The sequence below is a fragment of the Somniosus microcephalus genome, chromosome 5 (assembly GCF_052327205.1).
Source record: "Somniosus microcephalus isolate GS21.2 chromosome 5, FLI_Smic_1.0, whole genome shotgun sequence".
Taxonomy (NCBI): Eukaryota; Metazoa; Chordata; class Chondrichthyes; order Squaliformes; family Somniosidae; genus Somniosus; species Somniosus microcephalus.
In genome coordinates this window covers 103,501,756-103,515,365 of record NC_140991.1, presented here as the reverse complement: position 1 = coordinate 103,515,365, position 13,610 = coordinate 103,501,756, and the positions used below count along the sequence as shown (strand labels likewise).

Below are 13,610 nucleotides of genomic sequence, written 5' to 3'. Positions count from 1 at the left end.
CCACCTTATCTACCTGTTCCGCTGCCTTCAGGGATCTATGTACATGTACACCAAGGTCCCTCTGTACTTCCTAGGGTCCTACCACTCATTGTGTATTCCCTTGCCTTATTTGTCCGTCCAAAATGCATCACCTCGCACTTTTCAGGGTTAAATTCCATTTGCCACTTTTCCGCCCATCTGACCAACCCGTTTATATCGTCCTGTAGCCTGAGGCTTTCCTCCTCACAATTTACCACCCCACCAATTTTCGTGTCATCTGCGAACTTACTGATCATACCTTTTACATTCTCATCCAAATCATTTATGTAGATCACAAACAACAAGGGACCCAGCACCGATCCCTGAGGTACCCCACTGGACACAGGCTTCCAGTCACAAAAGCAACCTTCGACCATCACCCTCTGCCTCCTGCCACTCGGCCAGTTTAGGATCCAACGCGCCAAGGCACCCTGGATCCCATGGGCTCTTACCTTCTTGACCAGTCTCCTATGCGGGACTTTGTCAAAAGCTTTACTGAAGTCCATGTAAACCACATCCACAGCATTTCCCTCATCCACCCCCCTAGTCACCCCCTCGAAAAATTCAATCAGATTTGTCAGACATGATTTACCCTTGACAAAGCCATGCTGACTATCCCCGATTAATCCTTGCTTCTCCAAGTGGAGACTAATTTTGTCCCTCAGAATTTTTTCCAATAATTTCCCTACCACAGATGTTAGGCTCACTGGCCTGTAATTCCCTGGTTTATCCCTGCTACCCTTCTTGAATAATGGTACTACGTTAGCTGTTCTCCAGTCCTCTGGTACATCCCCTGTGGCCAGAGAGGTTCTGAAAATTTGTGTCAGAGCCCCTGCAATCTCCTCCTTTGCCTCCCACAGCAGCCTGGGATACATCTCGTCTGGGCCTGGGGATTTATCCACTTTTTGGCCTGCTAAAACCGCTAGCACCTCCTCCCTCTCGATGCTAATATGTTCAAGTATGTCACAGCCCCCTTGCCCGATTTCTATGTCTGCATCGTCTTTCTCCATAGTGAACACAGATGCAAAAAATTCATTTAAAACCCTGCCTACATCATCTGGCTCTACACACAGATTGCCACTTTGGTCCCTAATGGGCCCTACCCTTTCCCTGGTTATCCTCTTGCCCTTAATATACTTATAAAACATCTTAGGATTTTCCTTTATTTTGCTCGCCAGTGTTATTTCATGGCCCCTCCTCGCCCTCCTAATTTCTTTTTTAAGTATGCCCCTGCATTTTTTATACTCCTCTAGGGCTTCTTCCGTCTTTAGTCTTTTGTAACTGCCAAAAGCCCCCCTTTTATTTCTAATGCATTTTTGTATATCCCTTGTCATCCAAGGTTCCCTTTGCTTGTTGGTCCCACCCTTGACCTTTACAGGAACATGTTGGCGTTGTACTCTCTCTATTTCCCTTCTGAAAGTCTCCCACTGTTTTGATGCGGATTTTCCTATAAGTAGCTGCTCCCAGTCCAATTTGGCCAGATCCTGCCTTATCATATTATCTTCACTTGGTGTCAAGACTGCTAACTCGGATCCCAACACAGCATGTGGGGGGTAAAAATCAATTCATAAGCAAGTTGTACCTTTTTAAATGGGGTGCACACTTTAATATGTACTAGTGATGTGCTATGGTATTGCTCACATGTTTAATACTCTGGGTTGAACTGCCTCCTCCTCAGGTTTTCTCCACTCCCCCCCCCCCCCCCCCCCCCCCAACATATCCCTGGGTCACACTGGGTTCAGGGCAGACTATGCTGCAAGATCCCAACCCCAGCATCTCTCTCCTGTTTGACATTGGTATGGACTTTGGACCATAAATTTCAAATGGAATAAGTAAAGGTTTCACCTATACAGTGAAACATGGCAAGAGAGATTACTTTTTGCCACGATAAATTAATAGTAATAAGTGAAACTTGCAAACATGTTCCAGTTTTACAAATTTCAAATCTGGTCAGCTTATACGTGGGGGGTTATTTTGGTGAAAGGGTGAAAACGGGTGCTGTGCTAATAAAGTCTGGTTTTAGCATGCAATTTTGGTCTGAATTGCTGATTACCATAATTTGAATTTGCCTGGAGGTGCTTAAAGCGGACACCTGCAGGTTTCGCACTCGAGTGCTGATTAGATTTCCATGGCGCAGTAGGTGTGGAGTGTGCTGGTTGACGCACAGCAGTACATTTCAGAATGGCTCGGACCGAGTGAGAGGGTGCATAGGTTCTCTGAAACGGCACTGGAGGTCCAGAGGAGAAAGGAAGTCTTGTACTCGCAGGGGGGAAGGAGTCCACCTCGCCTTCCTCCCTCTCTCCTGCAGTATCTTGTGCTGCTCTGCCTGGCCTCATGTCCTCCTCCCATTCCTCCTGCAGACCAAGGGGGACCTCTAGCAAGATGCTGATGACCAAACAATCCTTCTCCTGGTGACTCCTATAAGGTAGAATAGCACAGAACTTACTCTTTTTACATGAAGTTCTTAGAATTTCAGGAATAAATGTTGATGCAGTATTGGTGACGTCTTGACAGTGTCCCAGAAAGTCTCCCGATGTGTTTCAAAAGTCCTCTTCAAACCTCCAGCAGCAAATGAACAGTGAAAGGTGATATACCTTTTTAAGTAGTGCTCGAAATCTTCCGCAATGACTTGTTTACTCCCAGTCAGCTGGTCACTGTTAGGAGAGGGCATTGGTTCAAGCGCTATCCACCAAAATGCTGTGCAGCCTCCTTAATGAGCGCAAGCAATTTAAGTGGCAATTAGCCCCTTAACGATCCCCCAGGTGGCCGTTCTTCGCGCAAGCTTCAACTTCCAAGATGGTGTATTGCGCTAAACGTGGGCTAAACCAACATTTCAGACCCCATCTTGGCCACCTTGGTGGCTCTTTAGCGTTTAAAGTATCTGGAGAAAATCGCCCCCGGGTTGCTTTGCATCTTCGTTAAAGGGAGAGGATTAAGCCCAGAGAGCCATGGTCATTTCCTTGTGATAATGATGTCACATATAGGTGATGTTTCCCAACACAAATTATGACCTTCCACTGTTTATTGAGAGGCCATAATTGGAAAAGTATGCCAATAAGGCTCTTTAAATTCTAACTTAATAAATAAAAATAAGGCATCGGGCCAGAACCTGCTGTCAAAATAACAGCAAGTTTAATGCGCACGCCGTTATTAATGTGTAAATCATCCAGCAACTTGTGGCGAGGAAGAGACACTCCCCGTGAGTTACGAATCGCCACAAGTTGCTAGACAATTGGCGCCGCTCCACCGTTAGCCTTGCGAAAATGGCAGCTTGCCCTCAGCCACCTTGAGTTTCAAGAAATTGCTGCATTTGTGCTTTATTGCCAATTAAACTTGCTGCAGAAAGTTAGGGCTGCTACTTGTACCTTTTTCATGATGAGATTTACGTTCCTGCAATGTGTCTCAACCTCTCCGGCACAGAAAGGGAACAACTGAAACCATGGAGTCTCATTCCTGCAGGTAGTAAATTGTTGGCAGATTTGTAATATATAAAAAGTTTTAACTGGGCACGCCACGAGATGTCCCACTCCAGCAAATTCTGGGCCATTGTTTGAACCCCTTCATTCATACTGATGCACATATCAGACTACAAGTATTACTCACTGGGAGTGGCATTTAATTTGGTTTAGAAATGTCACATTTTAATGAAGATCAAAGCTCCAGTTGCTTATAAGGGTTTGCAAGCTCAGCCCCTGTTACTGATCATAAATGTCACTAACATTTTGCCAGTGTAGTCAGCTCTGACATTAAAAAAGATCTAAGCAAATCTGTCATTGCCAAGGCCACTGATGAATAGTTTTTCTGGAAAAATAGACAGAATGCAGAATTAGATCCTGAAAACATTTGCAATAATCTTGGGGAAAGAAACACAGTTTAGTCAGTCACTACAAACCAATTGAGTTGTGAAATGTGACCCCGCCCCCCCACCAAGATAGAATTGTGAACCGTGACCCCTAAAATGCTGGTTATAAATCTTGAATTCCCAGCTAATAAAAATAGAATTTGACTTGTTCACTAAGAGAGTGGTGTTGGTCACTGGTAAAGATAGGAGGCTGCTCTGATGACATCATGGTGTGTGGAGAGGTATTGATGTTACCACAAAGGTATGATCTGTGTGCAAGCGATTATATTTTTTAGCAGGAAACATTTGTCCACCACGGAGCTGCAGGTGGTAGAGCAAGGCCATGGCCCCAGGTGAAAAGCTAGATGTGTTGGGGGGCAGGGGTGTTGGTGAGGGAGAGGAGTCAGGCCACTGCTCCAAACATACTTGAGAAAAGAAGAGGCACAAACATGCCATTACTGATATAAAAGCATACCAAAACACACCATGTGATGGTGCATTTGCAATTTTATGTTGAACAATCCTGAGGTAGCAGCTACTGATCAGAGCGAAGCCATTGAGTGATCTTTGAAATTAAAGAAGCCCTAGCCTGCCCTTTTCTCAGTTTTGAAATAAAAAGGATGGTGGCCAAAGTCCTGAAATTGCAGATAAACAAGGTGGGCAGGGGAGGGAGGAGATGTCATGGCACCAGCTGACATTTTTACTTTTGGTACATTGCAGTGGGTGCTGGGAGCCCAGGCAGGCGCGCACAGAGTGGAGAGGGAATTGAAGAGTCACTATCTACAGTATAACACTATATTAGTAAATAAATTTTAATATAATTTGAACCTCCTAACTAGCTCAGTGGGGAAAAAGCATTGCCAGTTGTGGTGATGAATCATTAACGGCAGGAGGATCGCTAGTTTAATTACTTCATTGTGTCAAGTGGCTGAAACAGCCAAGACCGCAGTAAGGGCACTATAATTGGTCTTGGCAGCCCTAAGGTTGAGATTCATTGTCCAATGATTCCTGCTGGGGCGTGCGTGAGGTGAGGATCATTATGATCAGGTTCCCACATATGATCAGATATTTCCTGTTGACCACGCACTTTTACATTGTATTCCTTTGGTTTTCCAGTATTTTCCGTGTGCCCACCAAAAGAAATGAAAAGATTGAGACAAAACAATCTGCAAATGTAAAAATATGAAATGCAGACAAAAAATGTTGGAAATGCCCTAGATTAGTCAGCACCAAAAAAGACACGTTAACTAGCATTTCAGCAGAAAAAAGTGAGACCTGTCCTAAAATCTTACCTATATTTCCATGTCTAATGCTGACTGACCAATTATGAATTTGTTGTTTATTGTGGAAGCTATGAAAAAAAAATACATTACAATTTGTTACTACAGGTACAATACTAATGGTGCCCCAGGCCACCTATTTCCTCTTATTCCTATTTTAAACTATTATAGCTTATTTTCCTTCCTGTGTAAAGTACAAGGAATGCATAATGGGAACAATTTGAAATAACAACTTGCATTTATATAACGCCTTTAACATTGAAAAAGTCTTGTTTGGATGCTACTGCACTCCTAAACCTGTTAGTAGCGAGAGACCATGGGAAGCTATGGTGTTAGATTTAGGTTTCAGTGATTAAGTGAATATGCCTTTGTGATTACTGACCAACAAACTAACTTGCACAGTCCAAGTTAACAGTGATTTATTTATTTCCTCAGAGTGCAGCGGCCAAAAAGTACTGCTGGTATGTGGATGCAGGATATCCCACTTATTTTATGTAAGTACTCTTTAAATGAGAAGCTTAATGCATGTTCTGGAGCATACAAACTGTTAAATAACATACTGTTTTCCTCTGTTAGTGCATTTGTGACTGTTGCACTCGGCAGCATTATTTAGAGAGATCAACGTCAGATTGGCCTGTTCCAATTAACTCGTTCCTCATCAATTCCTGACATTTTCACATACGTCAAGCTTAATTTGAATTGGAAAATAGGTCAAACGTTTGTTTCTATCAACAGCAGCAACCTAAACTGATCTCCAAAGATCTAGAGATTTGGTAACAGAAAAATGAAATGCAAAATACTCCTTTTTGTTGGGAGATTATTAAATTCCTCACGTGTCCCAGGACTACACAGCAGCAGTACCCAAGAGGAGTAGCATCAAGACCTGACCCTCTGGCAACATTGTTCTGTGCTGATTACAAAGATACACGTGACAGCCGCTGAGGCCAGCTCTACCTGAAATTTTCCCTCCTTCATGCAGCTGAGATAATGAAATGAGCAATTCCAAGCGGATCTCTGATATTTCCATTTAGGGAGGGGACATCTTTATTTCTCAAGGTGTAAAAGTTAGATTTCAGAAATGCCAATTTAATAAGGCCAATTTGTGTTCTCTCCCAGTTCTCTTTCTGTTCCCCCAGTTGTCTTTCTTTTCTAACCCCCCCCCCCCCCCCCCCCCCCCTCCTTCCCACTCTACTGAAGGTGCTAACAAATGTTAGGTTATGGTCCCACTGGTGCTGGTAATCTGCAGTACCTCCCAAGTTGCCATTCTTTATGTAACTGCAAGTAGGCTATTCAGCCTAGTTGGACATAACAGTTGAGCCTGATCCTGACCTCTCCTAATATCCATGTGCATCCATAGGATGCACTGGATAGTGATCAGGATAGGTGTCTTTAATATTACAAATAAGAGCAGGAAAACAGGATACCTTTGGTGGGAGATGGTACTAATGATATCTCTGATACAATTTGACCCATCAAGTTTGGATCAACATTTCTATAATTTCTTGCTTGATTTAATACCCCCACCCCTCAAAAAGCCCAGGGACACTGAAGTTAATTGTGAAGTCCCCATTAACCTTGATTCCTATTCAGAAGGAACTGTGCAATGTTTACTGAACCTTCTTCAGAGAATCTAATTAAAAAATCATTTTACTGGAAGGGACTACACCTAATTTTGGAAATCCAAAGGTAGTTATGAAGTAAACCAATTTAAAAGTAGAAATTATTATCAAATTATTTAAGGATCAAACTTTAATTTATTGAGACGATCCCAAATCCCGTGCTCCGAAATAAGATCTTGCCAAAACAGAACATATTGAGAGTTACTTCAAGACTGGTTTAAATTAGTGCAGTCAGACAGTAATAATGTTAATGTTTCAGTTCGCCTCCTGGTTCAAAGAGAATGAAATGGGAATGTGCCTCAGGACAGAGTTTGCTTCTTGGCCTAGATTGAAGCACGTTGTCAAAGTATTGTCATACCTGAGCTACCTTGAGCAAAGCAAAATTGTGTTCCATTACATTTTTGCTCCCCTCCTCTAGATGAGCACATATTCACAAAATAATGCAGTGCTCCCAGTGTTGAGCTGCACTTGACGGGAGCATGAAACAGAATTTGGGCAACAGTGTTGTATCTCTCTCTCCGATCTATGCTTCTTTTGAATGTGGCTCAATGCTTGGAGTGTGGGATTGTTGAAGTTACCTGCACAAAAGTACCCCGACAAACTTTGGCACAAACAGCATCATTTCTGTTCATGGGACTTAAATGTCGATGGTTGTAGTGGACAGTAACTGTCAAGTCAGTCCAGTGATCCTAGTAGTTGATGTCTCTTCAGTTTTGTAGGCCTATATATGAATTCTCCAGATGGCAATACCTGTCCTATACTTTTGTGGGTCTATATTTAAACAGTCCTGGAGCAGTGTCAATTCCCCAGTTTTGCACAGCTAATCCTAGTAGCAGTCCCTATTCTAGAATTCTGGGTGGATATGCAGATGATCCAGAGGATTCTGTACTAATAAATATACTGTAGTTGATTCTTTTCAGCAGATGTTGCATCTCTACCTTTTTTGCTTGATGTCTCTAATTGGCACTTGTGTTGCAAGCCTTCAAATGAGCCTGGGTGTAAGGATTGACGAGGCATCACGATAGAGCACCAACCTAATGTGCCACAGAGTGGTGCGGCATGAGGTTGTATCCTGTGCTTCCATTTTGGCAAGCGTTCGATGTTGTTCACTTTGGGGAAGTAGCAAGTAAGTGAAGGGCACTAAAAAAAAAAAAGGCATGGGGTGGAGGGAGAGAACATTCTCTGTGGGAACAGAACTCTGAAGGCAAACCCCCAGCCACTTCTAATGGCTGAGTCTGCAGACCAACACTTGCAGAGGTGGTCTGTGTGCTATCTGCAACAGGGGAATAATGTACAATACGGAGGATTTAAAGGGAAGAGATTAATTTTAAAATGGGTCGAACATCAATCAGTAAGAGCAAAACTGAAATTATTTGAAAATCTAACTACAGGAAACTTTGTGCTATCCGGCACCGACGGGACTGAGCTGTTGCCGTCCCATCAAAACTGCCGGACAAACCAGCGCTAATGTTGAAACATACGGAGATTTTGAGCTCCGTATCTGGCAACAAACCCTGTTGCTTAGCAACAGCTTCTAAACAGTCAGCCGTACCTTGCAAGCATCTCTAACGTCTCTAGCTTAGCAACAGCTCCCGCGAGACCTTGCAGAGCTTGACTGGTGGAAAAAAAAGCAACGAAACCTAACGAAAAGGCTCCTGATTTTTGCAGGCGGCTCGAGCTTGCTGGACATTTAGCCTCCGGATAACACACAGTTTCCTGTAGTTGGCACAAAATTTGTCACTTAAGCTTGTTTGTCACTACTGGGAATAGGTTTTGTCACTCTTCTCATTACAGTACACTGAAATTACAGCACAGAAACAGGCCATTCAGCCCAGCTGGTCTATATTGATGTTTAGCCTCCTCCCACCCCTCTTCTAACCCTATCAGCATAACATTCTATTCCTTTCTCCATGCACTTATATATAGGGCCCTGGTGAGACCACATCTCTGGTATTGTGTACAGTTTTGGTCTCCTTACCTAAGGAAGGATATACTTGCCATAGAGGGAGTGCAACGAAGGTTCACCAGACTGATTCCTGGATGGGGTGATTGTCCTATGAAGAGAGATTGAGTAGACTAGGCCTATATTCTCGAGTTCAGAAGAATGACAGGTGATCTTATTGAAACATACAAAATTCTTACAGGGCTTGACAGGTTAGATGCAGGGAGGATGTTTACCCTGGCTGGGGAGTCTAGAACCAGGGCTCACAGTCTCGGATTAAGGGGTCGGCCATTTAGGAATGGGATGAGGAGAAATTTCTTCATTGAGGGTGGTGAATCTTTGGAATTCTCTACCCCAGAGGGCTGTGAAGGCTCAGTCATTGAGTATATTCAAGACAGATCGATAGATTTTTGGATATTAAAGGAATCAAGGGATATGGGGATAGTGCAGAAACGTGGAGTTGAGGTGGAAGATTAGCCATGATCTTATTGAATAGCGGAGCAGGCTCGAAGGGCCGAATGGCCTACTCCTCCTATTTCTTATGCTATCTAGCTTCCCCTTAAATGCATCTAAGCTATTTGCCTCAACTATTTCATGTGGTAGCAAGTTCCACATTCAAATCACTCTGGATAAAGAAGTTTCTCATCAATTCCTGATTAGATTTATTAGTGACTATCTTATATTTATGACCTAGTTTTGGATCCCCCTAGAAATGGACACATCATCTCTACGTCTACCCTATCAACCCCTTTCGTAATATTAAAGACCTCGATTAGGTCACCCCTCAGCCTTTTCTTTTCTGGAGAAAAGAGCCCCAGCCTTACAGTTGGCCTTCTGTCCCCAAGTTAAAGGGTTGGGGACACCAGCCAGTCTTCCACACCTTATAATTTAGAAAACGTCTGCTGGAAGGCAGTGTGTCTGACTTAGTAAACTGCTTTGCTATAAAAAGATGGTCCATCTTCGAAAAGCAACACTGTGGTAACCACCTTGCCCTGTTACAGCCAACACAGAAAACTCTTTGTACAGGAAACTTTGTGCTATCTAGCGCCGACGGGACCGAGCTGTTGCTGTTCCCTTAAAACTGCCGGACACACCAGCGTTAATGTTGAAGCATACGGAGCTTTTCATCTCCGTATCTGACAACAAACACTGTTGCTTAGCAACAGCTTCTAAACAGTCGGCCCGTACCTTGGAAGCGTCTCTGTAGCTTAGCAACAGCTTCAGAGAGACTTTCCAGAGCCTGACTGTTGGGGGGAAAAAAAAAGCCACGAGAAGGGGAAAAAAAAGCCGCGAGAAGAAAAAAAAAACCTAACAAAATGGCTCCTGATTTTTGCCGGTGGCTCGAGCTTGCCGGACACTTAGCCTCCGGATAACACAAAGTTTCCTGTAGTTGCGATGGAGCAGCCCACTTTCCTCTGTCATGTTATGCTTGAAGGAGGATTTGTGTTAGCAGCTCCTGCATGGGAATGCTGGATAAAAATGCAACCTGGAAAAGCAATTCATCTCAAAGCTGTCAATCTTTTGCTTGATATTATTCAGAAGGTTCTAAGTGAATAGGTTCTAATGATATTCACTGGCATCAGTGACAGTTCCTGAAGACTTGCTGATGAGATACTGATAACTCTTAACTGTAGACTGGAGATGTTGGGGTTGTTCTTAGAGCAGAGAAGGAGATTTTATAGAGGTGTTTAAAATCATGAAGGGTTTAGATAGAGAAACTGTTTCCAATGTCTGAAGGGTCAATAACCAGAAGGCACAGATTTAAGGTGATTGGCAAAAGAACCAGAGGCGACATGAGGAAAAGCTTTTTTACGCAATGAGTGGTTAGAATTTGGAATGCACTGCGTGATAGGGTGGTGGTAGTAGCCTTCAAAAGCAAATTGGAAAAATACTTGGAGAAAAAATTGCAGGGATATGGGGAAAGAGTGGGGGAGTGGGACTAACTGGATTGCTCTTCAAAAGAGCCGGCACAGACTCGATGGGCTGAATGGCGTCCTTCCGTGCTGTACTATTGTATGATTCTAAGGAAAGATATTGTATTTGCGGTCAGGATGACGGCGAACTGGCTACATTCACCGTCACTCTGCCTTTGAAACTGGCCGCAACTTCGGGATTTGGTGTATATACAGGCGCATGCGGAAATCCTGAAGTTGCGGTCTGTCATTGACAGCTCTGACACAGGCTGCGCTGTGACCCCGTCCCCACCCCGCCGCAGAGCCAGCGATCTCTATTCACTCAAATCAGGGAAGCTGATGAAAACTTCAGCTCTTCCGCAGTAATTACACTCTTAAATTCCCCACTATAGGTTTGCCCCAAAGGCATCAGGTGTAACTGGGTTTTTAACAGCATATTAACTGTTAAGCAAAAGTTAAGGGCCCGAATAACTAATTTTAATTTTGTGAGCAGTGTGAAATTTATCCATTTTAATAAAAATGAAAATTAAGAAACTTTTTTAAAAAATGTTTTTTTTAAGTTTGTTCAACTTTATTTTAGGTTTACCGTTTCCTCATGAGAGCCCCAATCTATCTTCTGCTCTAACTTTTTTTAAAAATTAGAATTTTAAGAGCTTACTCGCTTCCTTGTTCACTGAGAATTCTGTGTTTTGATTGACTGCTTAGGCAGCCGCTCACACAAGGAGATCTGCACTAACCTCCATTGATTTGAATCGTACGTCGGAAAACCCAAAGTTTTCGACAGAGAAATCGCGCGATCCTTGTGCGAAGCCTTCACTTTCACTTCGCCGCTGACTGCAAATTCCAGGCCACTATTTAAAACTATTGTCTCTGCATTATGACTGCTTTATATTTCTTGCATATTATGAACAAAATGTATTGTTTATTTAAAGCGGTAGGTGTTTCACTGATTTCTATGCAATACCTATCAAGCTCGCACTATGATGAGGGTTGGCAATGTTAATTGTCACTTAACACCTACCAGAAGAGTAGGTGGAATTTGAAAATGGTGCTCGAGTCAAAATGTATTTCCACACTTGGCCCACCAGGTGGCTCTGCACTAGTGTCATAGAAACATAGAAGATAGGAGCAGGAGTAGGCCATTCAGCCCCTCAAGCCTGCTCCGCCATTTAATGAGATCATGGCTGATCATCCAAATTCAGTACCCTGTCCCTGCTTTCTCCCCATATCCCTTGATCCCTTTAGCCTTAAGAAATATATCTAACTCCTTCTTGAATATATTTAATGAATTTGCCTCAACTGCCTTCTGTGGGAGAGAATTCCACAGGTTCACCACTCTCTGGGTGAAGAAATTCCTCCTCATCTCTGTCCTAAACAGCTAATGTAACCCCACTATTTAAAAAAGGTGGTAGAGAGAAAACAGGGAATTATAGACCGGTAAGCCTGACATCGATAGTGGGGGAAATCACAGAATCACAGAAACCCCACAGTGCAGATTGAGGCCATTTCGGCCCATCGAGCCTGCACCGACACATATCCCGCTAGAGTCCATTATAAAAGATGTAATAGCAGAGCACTTGGAAAACAGTGACAGGATCAGACAAAGTCAACATGGATTTACAAAAGGTAAATCATGCTTGACTAATCTACTGGAAGTTTTTGAGGATGTAACTGGTAGAATAGATAAGGGAGAGCCAGTGGATGTGGTGTATTTGGACTTTCAGAAGGCTTTCGATAATGTCCCGCATAAGAGATTAGCGTGCAAAGTTAAAGCACATGGGATTGGTGGTAAGGTACTGTCTTGGATAGAGAACTGGTTGGCAGACAGGAAGCAAAGAGTTGGAATAAACAGGTCTTTTTTCGAGTGGCAGGCAGTGACTAGTGGGGTACCGCAGGGCTTGGTGCTAGGACCCCAGCTATTCACTACGAGGGAACTAGATGTAATATCTCCAAGTTTGCAGACGACACAAAGCTGGGTGGGTGGGTGTGCTGTGAGGAGAATGCAGAGAAACTCAGTACGATTTGGACAGGTTGGGTGATTGGGCAGATGCATGGCAAATGCAGTATAATGTGGATAAATGTGAGGTTATCCACTTCAGTGGCAAAAACAGGAAAACAGATTATTATCTGAACGGCAATAGATTGGGAAAAGGAGAAGTGCAGCGAGACCTGGGTGTCCTTGTGCACCAGTCGCTGAAGGTAAGCATGCAGGTGCAGCAGGCGGTTAAGAAGGCAAATGGTATGTTGGCCTTCATAGTGAGAGGATTCGAGTATAGGAGCAAGGATGTCTTGCTGCAGTTGTACAGGACCTTGGTGAGACCACACCTTGAGTATTGTGTGCAGTTTGGTCGCCTTATCTGAGGAAGGATGTTCTTGCCATGGAGAGAGTGCAGCGAAGATTCAGCAGACTGCTACCTGGGATGGCAGGAATGACGTATGAGGAGAGATTGGGTCGATTAGGCTTATATTCGCTAGAGTTTAGAAGAATGAGAGGGGATCTCATTGAAACTTATAAAATTCTAACAGGATTGGACAGACTAGATGCAGGAAGGATGTTCCTGATGGCGGGGGAGTCCAGAACCAGGGGTCACAGTCTAAGGATAAGGGATAAGCCATTTAGGACAGAGATGAGGAATTTCTTCACCCAGAGGGTGGTGAACCTGTGGAATTCTCTACCACAGAAGGCAGTTGAGGCCAATTCATTAAATATATTCAAGGAGTTAGATATATTTAAGGCTAAAGGGATATGGGGAGAAAGCAGGGACAGGGTCCTGAATTTGGATGATCGGCCATGATCTCATTAAATGGCAGAGTGGGCTTGAGGGGCCGAATGGCCTACTCCTGCTCCTATCTTCTGTTTCTATGTTTAGTAAAATAAAATGGAACTTATTTGGGCATTAAGCCTCCACCCTCCGCATCCCCACTCATCTAAAGCACTTTGCCACCTCTTCCCCCAGCCTATCATTATCCTCCTGTGTGTAACACCACAGATCATCA

General features: G+C 43.5%; 1 protein-coding gene across 2 annotated transcripts in view; it reads left to right on the top strand.

Moving 5' to 3' along the window:
- Positions 1-13,610, top strand: part of vopp1b (VOPP1 WW domain binding protein b) — a 79,540-nt gene that overhangs the window by 33,355 nt on the left and 32,575 nt on the right. For both annotated transcript variants that reach the window (XM_085988059.1, XM_085988060.1), the window contains exon 2: positions 5,575-5,633. In XM_085988059.1, the coding sequence (XP_085844185.1) occupies positions 5,575-5,633 (59 nt within the window). The remainder of the gene's footprint in view (positions 1-5,574; positions 5,634-13,610) is intronic.